The sequence below is a fragment of the Myodes glareolus genome, chromosome 8, assembly GCF_982192425.1.
Source record: "Myodes glareolus chromosome 8, mMyoGla1.1, whole genome shotgun sequence".
Taxonomy (NCBI): Eukaryota; Metazoa; Chordata; class Mammalia; order Rodentia; family Cricetidae; genus Myodes; species Myodes glareolus.
In genome coordinates, this window is record NC_142033.1 from 22033335 (window position 1) to 22046864 (window position 13530).

At 39.2% G+C, this 13530-nt stretch overlaps 1 protein-coding gene across 3 annotated transcripts in view; it reads right to left on the reverse strand.

Annotated features, from left to right (window-relative positions):
- Stap1 (signal transducing adaptor family member 1) overlaps window positions 1-13530 on the reverse strand; it is a 37261-nt gene that overhangs the window by 12975 nt on the left and 10756 nt on the right. For 2 of the 3 annotated variants that reach the window (XM_048446294.3, XM_085691708.2), the window contains exons 2-6: window positions 13036-13107; window positions 7557-7670; window positions 4254-4310; window positions 1898-2070; window positions 191-319 (exon numbers count right to left, since the gene is read on the reverse strand). In XM_048446294.3, the coding sequence (XP_048302251.3) occupies window positions 191-319; window positions 1898-2070; window positions 4254-4310; window positions 7557-7670; window positions 13036-13107 (545 nt within the window). The remainder of the gene's footprint in view (window positions 1-190; window positions 320-1897; window positions 2071-4253; window positions 4311-7556; window positions 7671-13035; window positions 13108-13530) is intronic. The other variant, XM_085691709.2, reaches the window with a different exon arrangement.

The following is a 13530-nucleotide window of genomic DNA, read 5'->3' on the forward strand; positions in this document are numbered from 1 at the left end:
AAATTAACTGAGTGTCTTTGTGAACACTGTATATGAAAACAGCAGCAACCCCAGATCTGTTCTCTTTGTTCCCTGTGACAAGCGAGATTTGCTTGTGCCACACTACTTCTCAGGCTTGCAGAGCACGGACCAGGTACTGACCGGAATACCATGCTCCTAACAGTATGCTAACCAGATTAACCGAACGTACTCTATCTCCTGTCGGATAGTGATGGAGTAGTTTTTACTGTCACTGCCAGGCCTCAGGATCATATTTCCCAAGGAAGGATTCTTCTCCAGCATCTCAGTTGCTTCTTTCCGGGAAACTGCATAGAAACATCTGTGAAGGTGAGATGAAAAGGAAGACAGATTTTTTTTTTAACTGATGAAGATTATTACTTGAAAATAATGCTAGCTAAACACTTCAAGAGATAGAGCTACCTTTTAAGCAAAGAGCACATGAAAAGAAATCTACTAATCCATGTATAATATGATTACCGTTGAAAACCTATGACAGCTAACAACATATCCCCAGTCTCAGTTCACAACAGGGTCTTTGATTAATTTGTTGGTGCTTTCTTTCAGGACTCTAGAATGTGCCAAGACTCCCCTTGCAGATCTATTTGTGTTGTTAATCTGTTTATTATTCTTTTTTTAGATAGGGCCTCGATATGTAGCCCTGAATGGCCTGAAACTCACTGTATAGACCAGCAAGCCTTAAACTCAGAGATCCACCTGCTTTCCCCACCCCAAGGGCTGAGATTAAAGGTGTGCACCACCACAGCTTAGTGGGGCTCTGTTTTAAACCACTGACATTAAGATTATATCAGAACTGACTTCATTAGTATAATTTGTTGTTTGTGGAGTTTTTGTTTGGTATTTTTGAGGCAGAATTTATCTGTATAGCCATATAGCCCCAGCTGTCCTGAAACTCATTCTGTAGACTAGGCTGTCCCGAAACTCAAAGACCCCGATTAAAAGCATGCCCACCACTCTTGATATATAATTTATGTTAAAATGGCACCAGTAGTATTCTTAGACACAAAATTAAGAAATTAGGCACTTCTTGTTTTTATAATACATGTTATATTTAGTGAAATATAGTAGTCATGTACAACTTTGTATGTGATACACCCAAAATGTTAGGGGCAAACATCTTCAAGTGTTGTGACAAGAATTAGTTTGACTCTTCTCTTTATTCATCGGTACTAAGCACCTTACTTCTTGTGTTGGGGGAAAAAGAACAAAAAGCAGTCCATCTTATTTTTATTCTGTGAGTTGGTCACTTGTCTAGTTTAAGCTAACAATATTGATTAGCAGATTCCAGTTTAGTAAGGAAGATTGTGCATTAGAACCTAAGGTCAGAGATGGAGCCAGGACACACTTTAATGACAAGAGCACCAAGATTTCCAGAAGATAAGATCCATAATATTTTCAACAATCAAAAGACTCATGTAGGATGCTCCAGAATCCAGGTGCTGTTCCATTACTGTTTTGAATACTTTATATAAGAGTTTTCTGAGAGGCCAAGTTCAATGTTCACTGACAATCAACTGAATTTAATATTCTAAGATTTTTTTTAAAGATTTGGTATTAATGATGAGAAATAATCCAGTTATGGAGACACAAATGCACATCTTTTCCTTCCTTATTCACAGCAACTTTAATTTAGGTTTGAGCTCCGGAAAGATATGTATTTAGTCTAGATATGTGGGTAGAAGGGGATTTCCTCTGTGGTAAGGTTAGTTCAAGTGTGCACGATGCTGATCTTGACATAGGAGAGGAAATGTGGCTGATGTTCAGAGACTAAATATCCTCAAGATACTTACTACCTGTCGTGTAGCAAGTTCAAGTGGGTAACACTACCTGATGGTTAGAAATTAGTCTTAATAAATGAACAAGTCAATTGTAAACTTACGCTGGCATTGGGTTTGGTACATCCACATCATCCTGTTCTGGCTCCTTCTCTTTCACCGCAGGCATAACTGGCAACCGCTCTGTCTCAAGCCTTCTTTTCTTTTCTCTCTCTAAGACTTCATGTAGTCTAATCACTTGCCCCGGCAGAAGTGACACGTGTTGAGGAACTGACAGCTGAAACCAGTTAGAACAGTAGGCAAACGACAACCATAGCTAAGCAGCATACTGGCTTTAGTAAAGATGAGTTTGTTGGCCCTGAGGAGTTTTAGTTACTTGTCAGAGATGAATGGATAAAATAATAAATAGAAGATTTCAGTCTAACGCGGACATCCTAGAACTGGCCCTGTATTGACTAGAACCTGTTGGGAGTGTCCAGCCTTCTTCTAAGAAGTCTTCAGTTTTGTTTGTTGTTTGTTCTCTGTTGTGGCAGGGCCTCTCTATGTGGCCCTGGCTGTCCTAGAACTCACTCTGTTCACCAGGCTGGCCTCAGACTTACAGAGACCTATCTAGCTGCCTCAATTCCCCGGTGCTGGCATTAAAGGTGTGCACCACCACTATGCCTGGCTGAAGTCTTCTGTTCTGATTTGGCCTCAGGGCAAACAAAGTACCCGTACTTTTTACTGCAAGCTAAGTAGCAATCAATCTCTCTTTTCTTATCCTGAACTCATTCACCTAGCAATGCCCAAGAGGCTTAGGAGCTCCAGGGAGATACGTTATTATCAAACATGGGTTTGAGATGGGCGTAGGAACAGCAGCTTTACACTCTGGTCTGTTTATAGCGTCCGTTTATATTTTAGCATGTTGTTACATCTCTGCATGCTTTTGTTGTTTTTCCCTTCTGGAAGTGCGATTTTGATTGAGTCACCCAAATCTGTCCTACTGAATTGCTTTCATACCCAGTCTAGTGCTTCATTATGCTCTCTTGGAGGAAGAGTCAGTGCAGTGGAATATTTTTACAAATGATTTATTCACATACAGTGATTTGATGCTATGCCCCAAATATTTACAGAGTATAAAATAAAAGACAAAGTGTCTTAACTTAAAAATTCACATCACATATATTTTATATTATATAATATGTCAATGTTGGATTTCAAAACCATTTCTATCTTTGAAAGAGGAAAAATATAAAGGACACGGCCAAAACTTCAAATATTATCAGTGAGTCAAGAAGAGATATCAGGACTTTTCCAGTAGGTTCAGTGTGGCTGCCTAGTTGCTTACGCTTGGGGTGCTTACAAACACCCAACGGCAACCTTTGGGACCTTTCTGTAAGAGGAAGAAAACACAATTTTCCTGTCTCTTCTCCAGCCCCAGGCATATGCTCGTCACATGTTTAAAAATCTCTTTTAAGGCCTCAGAGGGACACCCTATCTGGCAGTTGAAGCTCCACCCATTTTCCTGTAAAAGGGTGGTTGATATGAAGAATCAGCACCAATGTCTTGGTAAAGAGTCCAGCCTATTTTACGACCACAAAGGCTTTGTTCGGAACTCTTGTGGGTTTACGGTCATTTGAGCCTAACCTGAAACTTCATTTCCTCTAAAAGTTTTAAAGAGCCTGGTGTCTTAAGTTAATATGGCGCTTGTGACCAAAGTATCTCATGTTTTGAAGACAGTTGCTGCTGTGGCTTTATTCAAACTAACGGTACTTAATCCCGCTGCAGTAGGCTCACTCTGAGCAATGGGTCTCACTATTTGCCTCTGATAAGATGCTGCCATTGAGCAGGTAAGCACCCTTTTATTTTAAAACACATGTAACAAGTGTTTAAAGATGATCTTTCATTTTGATGGTTTCTCCCTTTCATGTTGTCTATTTCATTCACAAAACTAGTGCAGTATAGCCTTTTATAAATGTAGAAGAGAAATGATGGAGATTATTTTATAATAAACTACAAAAACTACAAAAGTCAGCCTGAAAAAAAAACAAGGCGGTAGGACTTAGCCATAAGCCTAATGCTGACAACCGAAAAGATAAAAGATGTCATAAGTAGATCTCCCTCATCCCCTGCTCACCAGAACCATTATCTCAAGATGACATGGGTTCAGATGTTTGCGGAGTGTTTTTAGCTTCTCAACCCACCTGATAAAAATGTAACTTTCAGAAATAAAAGCATGGATTACTACTGGCCTTTTCTAGTTTTCATATCCTCAACCACTTTAATGTACACAGTTGCAGTGATGTTAGAAACTATTGGACCAACAAATGACTTAGCAGGTTGTAATGATCTTCTACTGGGAATGGTGACTCACCATGGTAATCTCATCACCTGGGAGGCTGAGACAAGAGGATCATAAGTTTGAGGCCACCAAAGGCTGTTGAGACCTGGTTCAGCAGAAGAATTGAATGGACTTCTTACCTCTGTTACTGTAAGAATGAAGCCCCTCCATTCTTCCCCACTTTCTGTGTTTTCTGTCTAAAAATGAAAACAAGGGTAAAGGAGAAAATGCATAATTAGTGAATGATCTGTGCTAACTTTAAGGAACAAGAATTTCACACGATGGTTATATGGCAAGAGAGGTGTGCCATCATCACAAGCTTACAAGATTGCAGGCTAAGGAGATGACTCTTTGGGTGAAGCATTTGTCATACAAATGTGAAGATCAGAGCCCGGACCTCTGAAACCCAAGTAAAATGACAAGTGGGCATGGCAGCTCAACTGTAATCCCTGCACCTGGGAGGGGAAGACGGAGGAGCTCTAGAGCAAACTGGCTAGCTGGATTAACCAAATTGAGAAGCCATGGGTCCTTGTGAGAGGTGCTTCCTCAATGTGTAAGATGGAAGTGAATGAGAAAAGGCATGCTGTTAACTTCTGGTCACCCCATAAATAAGCACACACGTGCATGTGCACCTACACACATGTATATCCATGCACATTCAAGTAGGCATGCACACATGCACGTTTACATGCAAAAAAAGAAAAAACTAGCAAGACTGGCAAAAAATGCATATTCTTCTGTTTAGGCACTTTGTAAAATAACACAAAATTAAAACTGCAAATTTAAAAAAAAGCTCAAATTGTGTTAAATCAGCTGCAAGAATAAATAACATATTTATCTTATTTATTTCAGTCCCTTTTTAATAGATGAACAGAAATATAAATGATGGGGGTAGGGAGGGCCCAATGAGTAAAGTACTTGCTACACAACTATTAAGATCTGAATTCAAATCCCCAGAAGTCACATAAAGTTGGACACGGTGAGACACATAATCAGAGTGTACTTATGACAAAACACGGGGAAGAAACAGGAGAATCTCTAGAAATTCTTTCCAACTAACCTGACATTGTCAGCACTGAACAAATAAATAAGTGACCCTGTCACAAAGAAGGTAGAAGATGAGGACCCAAGATTGTCCTTTAACCTCCACACACTCGCTGTGCAACACATGCACCATGGCATTCATGTACATGCATTCACACACAAAAATCATTTGCACACATACACGATTTTTTAGAACAAAACTGAAAATGTATGTCTTTATTTACTTACTAAGCAAGTACAATTGTACAAATTTATGCCCAACTGAAAAATGAAATGATAGTAAATTTATCTCTACTTTATGCTACTTAAGGCCTACTTTCTCCATTGTCTTTCTTGAAATTTGGGGGAACAAATGCAAAAGAGTCCAATTCTTAACTTCAAAGACTGCTTTGACTACTACTACTAATAACAGCCAATGTCTTTTGAGCACTTACAATGCTAGCTACTGTGCTAAGCACTTCATAGGCATTACCAGCTTAACCATGCCAAATAAATATTATAGGTGGCCATTGTTTCTAGGTTTCTGCACTGAGGTCCTGCAGAGTCCGCACTAGAAATAAAAATGGAGTCATCTGTGCTAATGTTCCACATCACTAAAGCAAAACTGTTGCCTGGCCTTCTCAGGAAATCAGGAAAGGAACATAACAGCCACATTTCCCGTACAGGCCAATTTCACTTTGTTCCCTCTCTATGCAGAAATCTAATGTCAATTACTCATTTTTGTACCATTGGCCGTCCTATTTCTGCCTACCATGGAAACGTTTGAAATGAGCAGCTAACTTTATTACTGGTTTTTAATTTGTTTTATTTAGCCTTCCCTGTCTATGAGTATTTTTCTTTTCAGATAACTATAATATTTTATTCTATAGAATAAAAAAACTGGTTCTTGAGTAGACTATAAAACTAATTAAGATCTTTATATGGTTGTAATTTTGTCTTTTGACAATCTTCAAGGTAATTCAACAAAAAGGTGTTTTTAATGTCGTTTTATGTATCAGTTCAATTAAAAGATATATATATATATATATATATATATATATATATAATATATTGCTAAGTATAGGTATTGGGAATAGCAAGGACTGGATAGTGAAGGCGCACACCTTTAATCCCAGCACCAGGAGGCATAGGTGGGCAAATCTCTGAGTTTAAGGCCAGCCTGGTCTACATAATGAGTTCCAGGACAGACAGGGCTACACAGAGAAACTGTCTCAAAAAAAAAAAAAGAAAGAAAAGAAAAGAAAAAGAAAGAAAGAAAGGAATATAAGAAGGAAGAATAAATAATCAATGTAATAGTGCATTTCATATTGTTGGAAGGAAACAACTAGGAAATATAAAGTCTAGAGCAGAGTAAGGCAAACTGAAAATGTGACAAGAGGGCAGAGGTCTTAGTCACTGTCCTGTTACTGTGAAGAGGCATCGTGGTTGTAAGGCAACCGTCATACAAGAGAAAGCATTGGACTGCAGGCTTGCTTACAGGTTTATAGAGTTAGTCCATGATCATCATGGCAGGAATCAGACGGAAGGCACTGGAACAGCCGCTGGGAGCTTTACAGCCCTGATCCCCAGGCAGCAGACTGGGGGTGGGGCCTTGGCCTAGCCCTGGTGTGGGCTTTTGAAACTTTAAAGCCCACCCTTCCATGGCACACCTCCTCCAACAAGGCCACAACTTCTAATCCTTCTCAAATAGTTCACCAACTGGGGACCAGGCATTCAATCTTAGAAGCCCATTGAGTCATCCTCCTCATTCAGACCTCAACAACAGCTAGGTAGACAAGGTGTTACAATTTGGATAAAAGTGTTCCAGGTGGACTACAGCGAGAGCCTTACATTTGAGCAGAGACTTACTGATAATTCAGGAAACAAATGAGCGAAGAGGTTAAGTAGCTGGCCTATGTTTCACAGATGTTGCATAAAGCAGCAACTGTCTACCTCAGCGTCTGTTTCCTCTGACTCTTCACTCCACACCCAAGAGTTCTCCAGGGAGCTTGCTTCAATGCTGGTTCATTCTAACCCTCACAGCTCTCAGAGGCAACCAGCAGCTTCCCAGGAGCCTCTACGGATTTTATCTTTATCAATTCCAAGATGTTCTCTTTGTTATGATGCTCTTTGTTGGGTAATTAGCTCACCAGGCTAATTCAGGGACAACCTTGAAAAACACCAGGTGGAATCCTTGACTTTGTCAGAGGACAGAAGTCTAAGGTTTCATTGTGCTTATATACTAAACAAGTAAATCTGCCCTTCTAAAATGTAACTCAGAACACTGTAGTCCTTGGCAAAGGGCAGGAAATACCAGCGAAGTATTAAGACTCGGCCCCTCTTGTAATCCCAACCACTGGATAGTAAAGGTAAGGGCTACTATCAGCTTTACTCTCTACAGGTTGTTGTTCCTCACTCACCTTCAGTTGCACTTCCTCTTTAGGCAGAACAAGAGTGAATTTTGCACAGCTCTTCTCAGTTGAATTTTGGTCAGTAAGGCATACAAGGTCTATTATGTCTAACTTGCCAACATACTGCAAAGACAAAAGAAAATGCTGTTAAATTATGTCCTGGGTAAGATACGCTTGTTCTAGCATGAAGGAAAATAATAGTTTTTAAACATATTGACATTTTGCTTGATAGCAGAAAGTATTGAAAGAGCACCCTGAGGGTGTCTTACATGCGTGGAGACCCTTGCCCAAGAACCAGGTCTGAGAGCCACTGGATGCAACAACAAGAGGCAATTTTTATTGTTCACACAGGCCTGTGGGTGCTGCAGTCACATGGAGAACCGAGCACACTGAGCTGCGTTTTGGGGTAGCTTATATAGGGTTTGGAGTAGGCAGAAACAAGGTACAGAAGCAGAGCGTGGGTACAGGGATCTCATTGGCCAGTTTGAATGAGGCCAGGGTGAATTTGAGGGCAGGTCCCATGGTCCTTGGCCTGGATCAAAGAAACCAGATAACTGACCTGACCCTATCTTAAAGTACATATGGTTGTCTTTGAAGTTTTTGTTCCCATCCCAGGCCAGATGTCTGATCATAAATCTCCTGTCTTGCAGCCCGATAAGGCTGCCCTCGTTCTGACCTCAGGTATCCTGCTTTGCTCAACATTCTGGTGATTTTTTTAACTGAGCTTGTTTGTCTTGAACCTTTGCAAAATGATGTAACTTGCAGCTAAAGCCGAGTTGGGGTCTTTCAGTATGTGTAAACACATTGTATGATGGTGTGCTGGACTGGACCCATACAAATTTGCAAAGGCCAAATTAAAGTTTTGAGAATTTTGCAGTTGGTTAACCTAGCTATTATTAAAAGTTAGTTATATTAACATACCAGTAAATAAAATATTATATTAAAATAAATTTATAATAAAGTCAAAATGCAAATTTCATTTTTCTAATTATATTGCAATATTTTACTGCAATATATTTACATCAATATTATTTACATCTTTGTTCTGTGTGGCATAAATAGCATGCAACAGCTCTGTGCATTTCTTCATTCTTCATGCTCAATACAGTCACACTGATAGGTTGAATCTGTCATGTCAGGAATGTTTACACTGTGGAAATTACGAAACCATTGAAAAATGAATGGATATTTTATTGATTTGTTGCTTTTCCCAAAGGCAGCCTTTCTAATAATAAATACTCTGGATATGAATGCATTCTCCATTACATATTTTTTCTGTTTTTGCTTTTTCTTTATAAAATAGAATAAAATAAAATAGAAAAGATAAAGTGATTTATTCAGACACTGTATAAAATCAAGCCACAGTTGCCTTAAGGTCTACTGATTTTTCTGGCCCTCTGTCTAAACTTGAGAAAATAAGAGAGAAAATATTAATAACCCAGATGAAACTTTATTAATTAATTGTATCTAAAGTTGTCTCCTTGTAAATGAGGGAGGGTTGTGGCAAAATACTTTTTCAGAAGTCAAAAAATGTCTAATTCATCAAAGGAGCAGTTTAACAAAAATCAAGGCAAGCATTATATGAGAATCAAATGTCTAACAATAAAGAATTATTGTCATTGAAGAGTCCAAGAATAAGACTATAAAAATGTAGATTCCAAAAATATGTAAAGATAAATAGATATAAAGTTGTAAGCCTAGGAAAATAAGAACAGGCTGCTGGCAACTTTCTCAGCACTTTAAGGATTAACTATTAACAGTGGGTTACTTTGCTTTGCCACTGGCCGCTCTGTTTACAAGACTGAAGCATCCCTCTACAAACTGAGGGTCAGGTCTGCAAACTGATAGTTACCCTTAAGACAACCCCCTGGCCACTCATGACCAGCAATTGATGTGAGCTGAGTTAACTTTTATATGATGGGATATACGTGACTTTTGACTTTTTGGTTTTATGTTGACCCATAAACACCATCAGCAAGTACCAGAGAGACGCAATGGTTTAAACACTAGTTTAATAACAATAGCAACAAAAACTTATTAACAAAAATCGCAAAGAAGAGCAATTCGTATCTGAGTTTTAGCTTGAGATTGTAAAAATTCTTTTGTTATTGCCTAATGCTTTTATAAAAGGAGGAGTTCAGTTGCTATAAAAGGAGGAGTTTTGCCTTTGCAAAAGACCTTTGCAAAAAACCTTACAAGTCCATCTCTGGCTGTGATCTCAGCTAGCTGATAAGCTTCTTGTGCCCCATGGAAATTTACTTTTTTAAAAATTTTAAATTTTTTTCCTTGAATAAAATTTGCTTCTGGTTAATTAGACTTCGGTGGTCTGTCTCCATCTTTGCACGACCCCCAGGGACCCAACATTCATAATAAAAAAGTTACAGCAAACAAATATTAAATATTTTTGTAGTTGAGTGCCATACATCTTTGCAGAAGTTATGCTTCTGAGTCTATAAACATATGTTCATATCTAACATTTTATTTTAGAAAGTCATATTTTATCACATTCACCAAACGCCACTGGTTATGAAGTACCTATTAAGACATTTCTGTTTCTCAGGTGTAATAGAAACATTCTGAGCAGTTGCTCTGTATACAACAGGTGAACGTTGCCCTCCAGTATTAGAAAGACCTAATAGGGGTTTAATGGTTTGTACGTTAGTTGTTTTTTGACAGATTAGCCCATTCTTCACTTCTTTTTCTCTCCTTTTAGCTTTTTTTGATTGTGTCTAGTATAATTCACTGTACTATATCTTTTGTGTCTCACTTCACTTTCCTGGCTCATTTTACTTTTCTGGATAATGTAGGGCTTAAAAACAGAAGAATAGTTTATGGGTGATTTCTATATGGATGGGGTGGAGGCAAAACTTGGTTTAGCCTATTTATCTTCAAGGAACAAAGAAAAATTAAAAATGGAAGGATAAACACAAGGGAACAAAACCAGAACTGAACCACACCTTCGTATGGGACTGCTTAGATCAGGCTCAGTGAGTTTTGCTGTAACAAACGGTGCCAATGCATCAGTTACAGAAAGGGAAGTCGTATCTTCTAGTTTTAACTGTGGGCTGTAAAGAGCCTTAAAGGTCATCTGTCTAACCCATTTGTGGGAATCAGCTCTCAGTGTTGTCTTCAAGCTCACAGTCAAACTCACGCTGCTGAAAGAGCCCTGCTAAGTGTTTCTTGTATTGAGCTGCATTTTTTTTCCCCTAGATACTTCCCATCCACTGGTCCAGGACTCTTTTCTCTGGAGTAACACTGAGCAAATTCGGTGATCTTTCCACATGACTTCCTCTTAGCTTTTTAGAGATGTAAAGTCGTTTTTAAACTGTTCCCTGCTGCAGGCTGACCAAATGCTTGGCTTTCTCAGTTGGTCTATCCCTGGGTTTCTACTGAGACAGTCTACCAGAAAACTTCCCCAAGGATTTTCATCCTCTTTTAACAAGATTGGTAGGTGGACAGCTCTTCAGCCTTTTGTTCTGACCTCCTTGTGACAGAGTGCCTAAAAAGACCGCCAGCTCACAAGCCACGCCTGGATTACACCCCTTTTACTAGCTGTATAACCTTGTACCATAGTATGTGTGTGTGTGTGTGTGTGTGTGTGTGTGTGTGCGCGCGCACGCACGCACGCACATGCGCACGGATGTATACAAATTTTTTTTTAGGGGAAGCTGCAAACTCAATATTCTACTAACACAAATTACACAGTCAGTTCCCCACATTTGGCACATCTGGGGAAATTTCAGGGGTTAAGCAAATCTAGAATACAATGGAGAAGGATTGTTCTTGGAAAATCATCTTCATGATGACAGTATCAACCCTGCCAGGTAAGTATGATTGTGTACAGTTTCTTACTCCTTAAACTTGACAGTTTTCATTTAAAAATAGGGATTAAGTGGTGTCTAGTGGTGTGTGTGCTTGCAATCTCAGTACTTAGGAGACTGAGGCAGGAGGATCACGAGGTAAGAGAACGGCCTACACAGAAGGCTTAATCAAAAACCAAACATAACAGTGAAAACCGGAATTCAAATTTACAGAGTTTGCTTGGAAATTAAGTAGTTAATATATATTAATATATGTAAACAATGAAAGGGCTTACTATGCGCAGTCTGCTGACTGAAATCTTTCTATGTCCTGTCTCACCTGATCACTTTTATAGCCTTATGAGATAGACTATGGATTTCATCCTAGATGCAGAGATTTGAAAAATAGGAGTATTGGAGATTTCCTATGTGACTCTTTGTTATTTGTTCCTGCAGATTCAATTGTATCCTTTGACCTGCCAACACTGCACCATGACATCAGTTTGGCATAGCCTTTGCTTTCATGTTGGCTTGGGCCATTGGGGACCTTCAGCAGGAGGTCAGAGTGAGGATGGAGTGTAGCTCCATCAAATGACATGCTTCCCTTAAGTACAAACTCACCCACTCTTTCCTCCCGCTCCCCATGTGGCAAAGAGCACTATTTTTAGCTTCAGGGCACCAGACTTCTACTATGCTGCCCACTGCTCTGGATGTTTATTAGAATTTTATTAAACATTCTCCAAACCGCCCAATTTGCAATGTCATTTGTTGTCTACCTTGCCCCTTCTTATGCAGCGAGTCACAGAGAGGTTTGGCGATTATTTCAAGATCCCACTTGATGATGGCAAGGCCAGCATTAAAATAATAGACAGTCTAAGCCGGGCAGTGCTGGCACATGCCTTTAATCCTAGAAGGCAGAGACAGGTAGATCTCTGTGAGTTCAAGGCCAGCCTGGTCTACAGAGTGGAGTTCCAGGACAGGCTCCAAAACTACGCAGAGAAACCCTGTCTCGACAAGTCAAAAAAAAGAAAGAAAAAGAAAAAAAATATTAGGGCAATCTTTCTGGGCATACCAAGCTCTCAATCACCAAGCTGTACTGCCTCTTGAAGTGATAAGTGAACTTGGTTACTGTAAATCACACAAGGTTTAGGCCAGGGTCTTTGCTTTCCTGGTGTCCCTGGGAAGTTCTAATACACAGCTAAAAAGCAAAAGAATTAATTGAAGGCTCACGTCATCATTATTCTCATAGCACTTAGGAATCTGCTTTTAGAGGGTATGCTTTTGTCCAGGAAAGTTAAATTGCAACATCATATGTTATGATACTATGGGAATCATTTTGGGTTTTTTTTCAGATTATGATTGCATTCCATAGCTTTCTAAGATTTGCTAGAAATGGAAATTAACATTTGCATTAAGCAATTTATACCCAAAGGCTAAAATTTCTACTTTTAAGCTAAGATTTTATTATCTAGTCAGGAAGATAAGAATAAAAAGTTATAAACATGAGTTGACACCTTCTGAGTTGTTCAGGGAATTGTCACTCTGATCCCACTGTAATTGATAGGCCCATTCAGATTTACATTTTTAAAACATCTTTATTTTGGGGTTAATGAAAGAAAACGGATAATAGATTATATGCCAATGGTCTATTGAAAAGTTGAACCAGGTGAACATGTCAAACTACTTACTATTGTGCTTTTTCTGTCGGTATAAAAGAAAAGTGTGGTTCCTCTCAACTCTGTCCAGTAGTGTTTGTACTCCTGTGGGAAAGAAACCATAAAGACCACTTCATCACTGCATATTCAATGTTTTTATTTTCTGTTTTATCTTTTGTGATTGGGTAACATAAAATTCTTCTTTATTCACATTTTGCCTATTTTTAAAAATTATTTATTTTATGTGTGTATGTTTGTGCTCCTGAGAGCACAATGTGGGTACAGAGGCAAAGGAGGCCAGGAGAAGGTGTCGAATCCCTGGGAAGCAGACCTACAGGAGGCTGTAAACTGCCTGACGTAGGTGCTGGTACTGAACCCAGGTCCTTCGGAAGAACAGGAAGGGCTCTTAACCACTGATCCATTTTTTTATTGATTTTATTGAGCTCTACATTTTTCTCTGCTCCCCTCCCTGCCTCTCTCTTCCCCTTCAACCCTCTCCATGGTTGCCATGCTCCCAATTTACTCAGG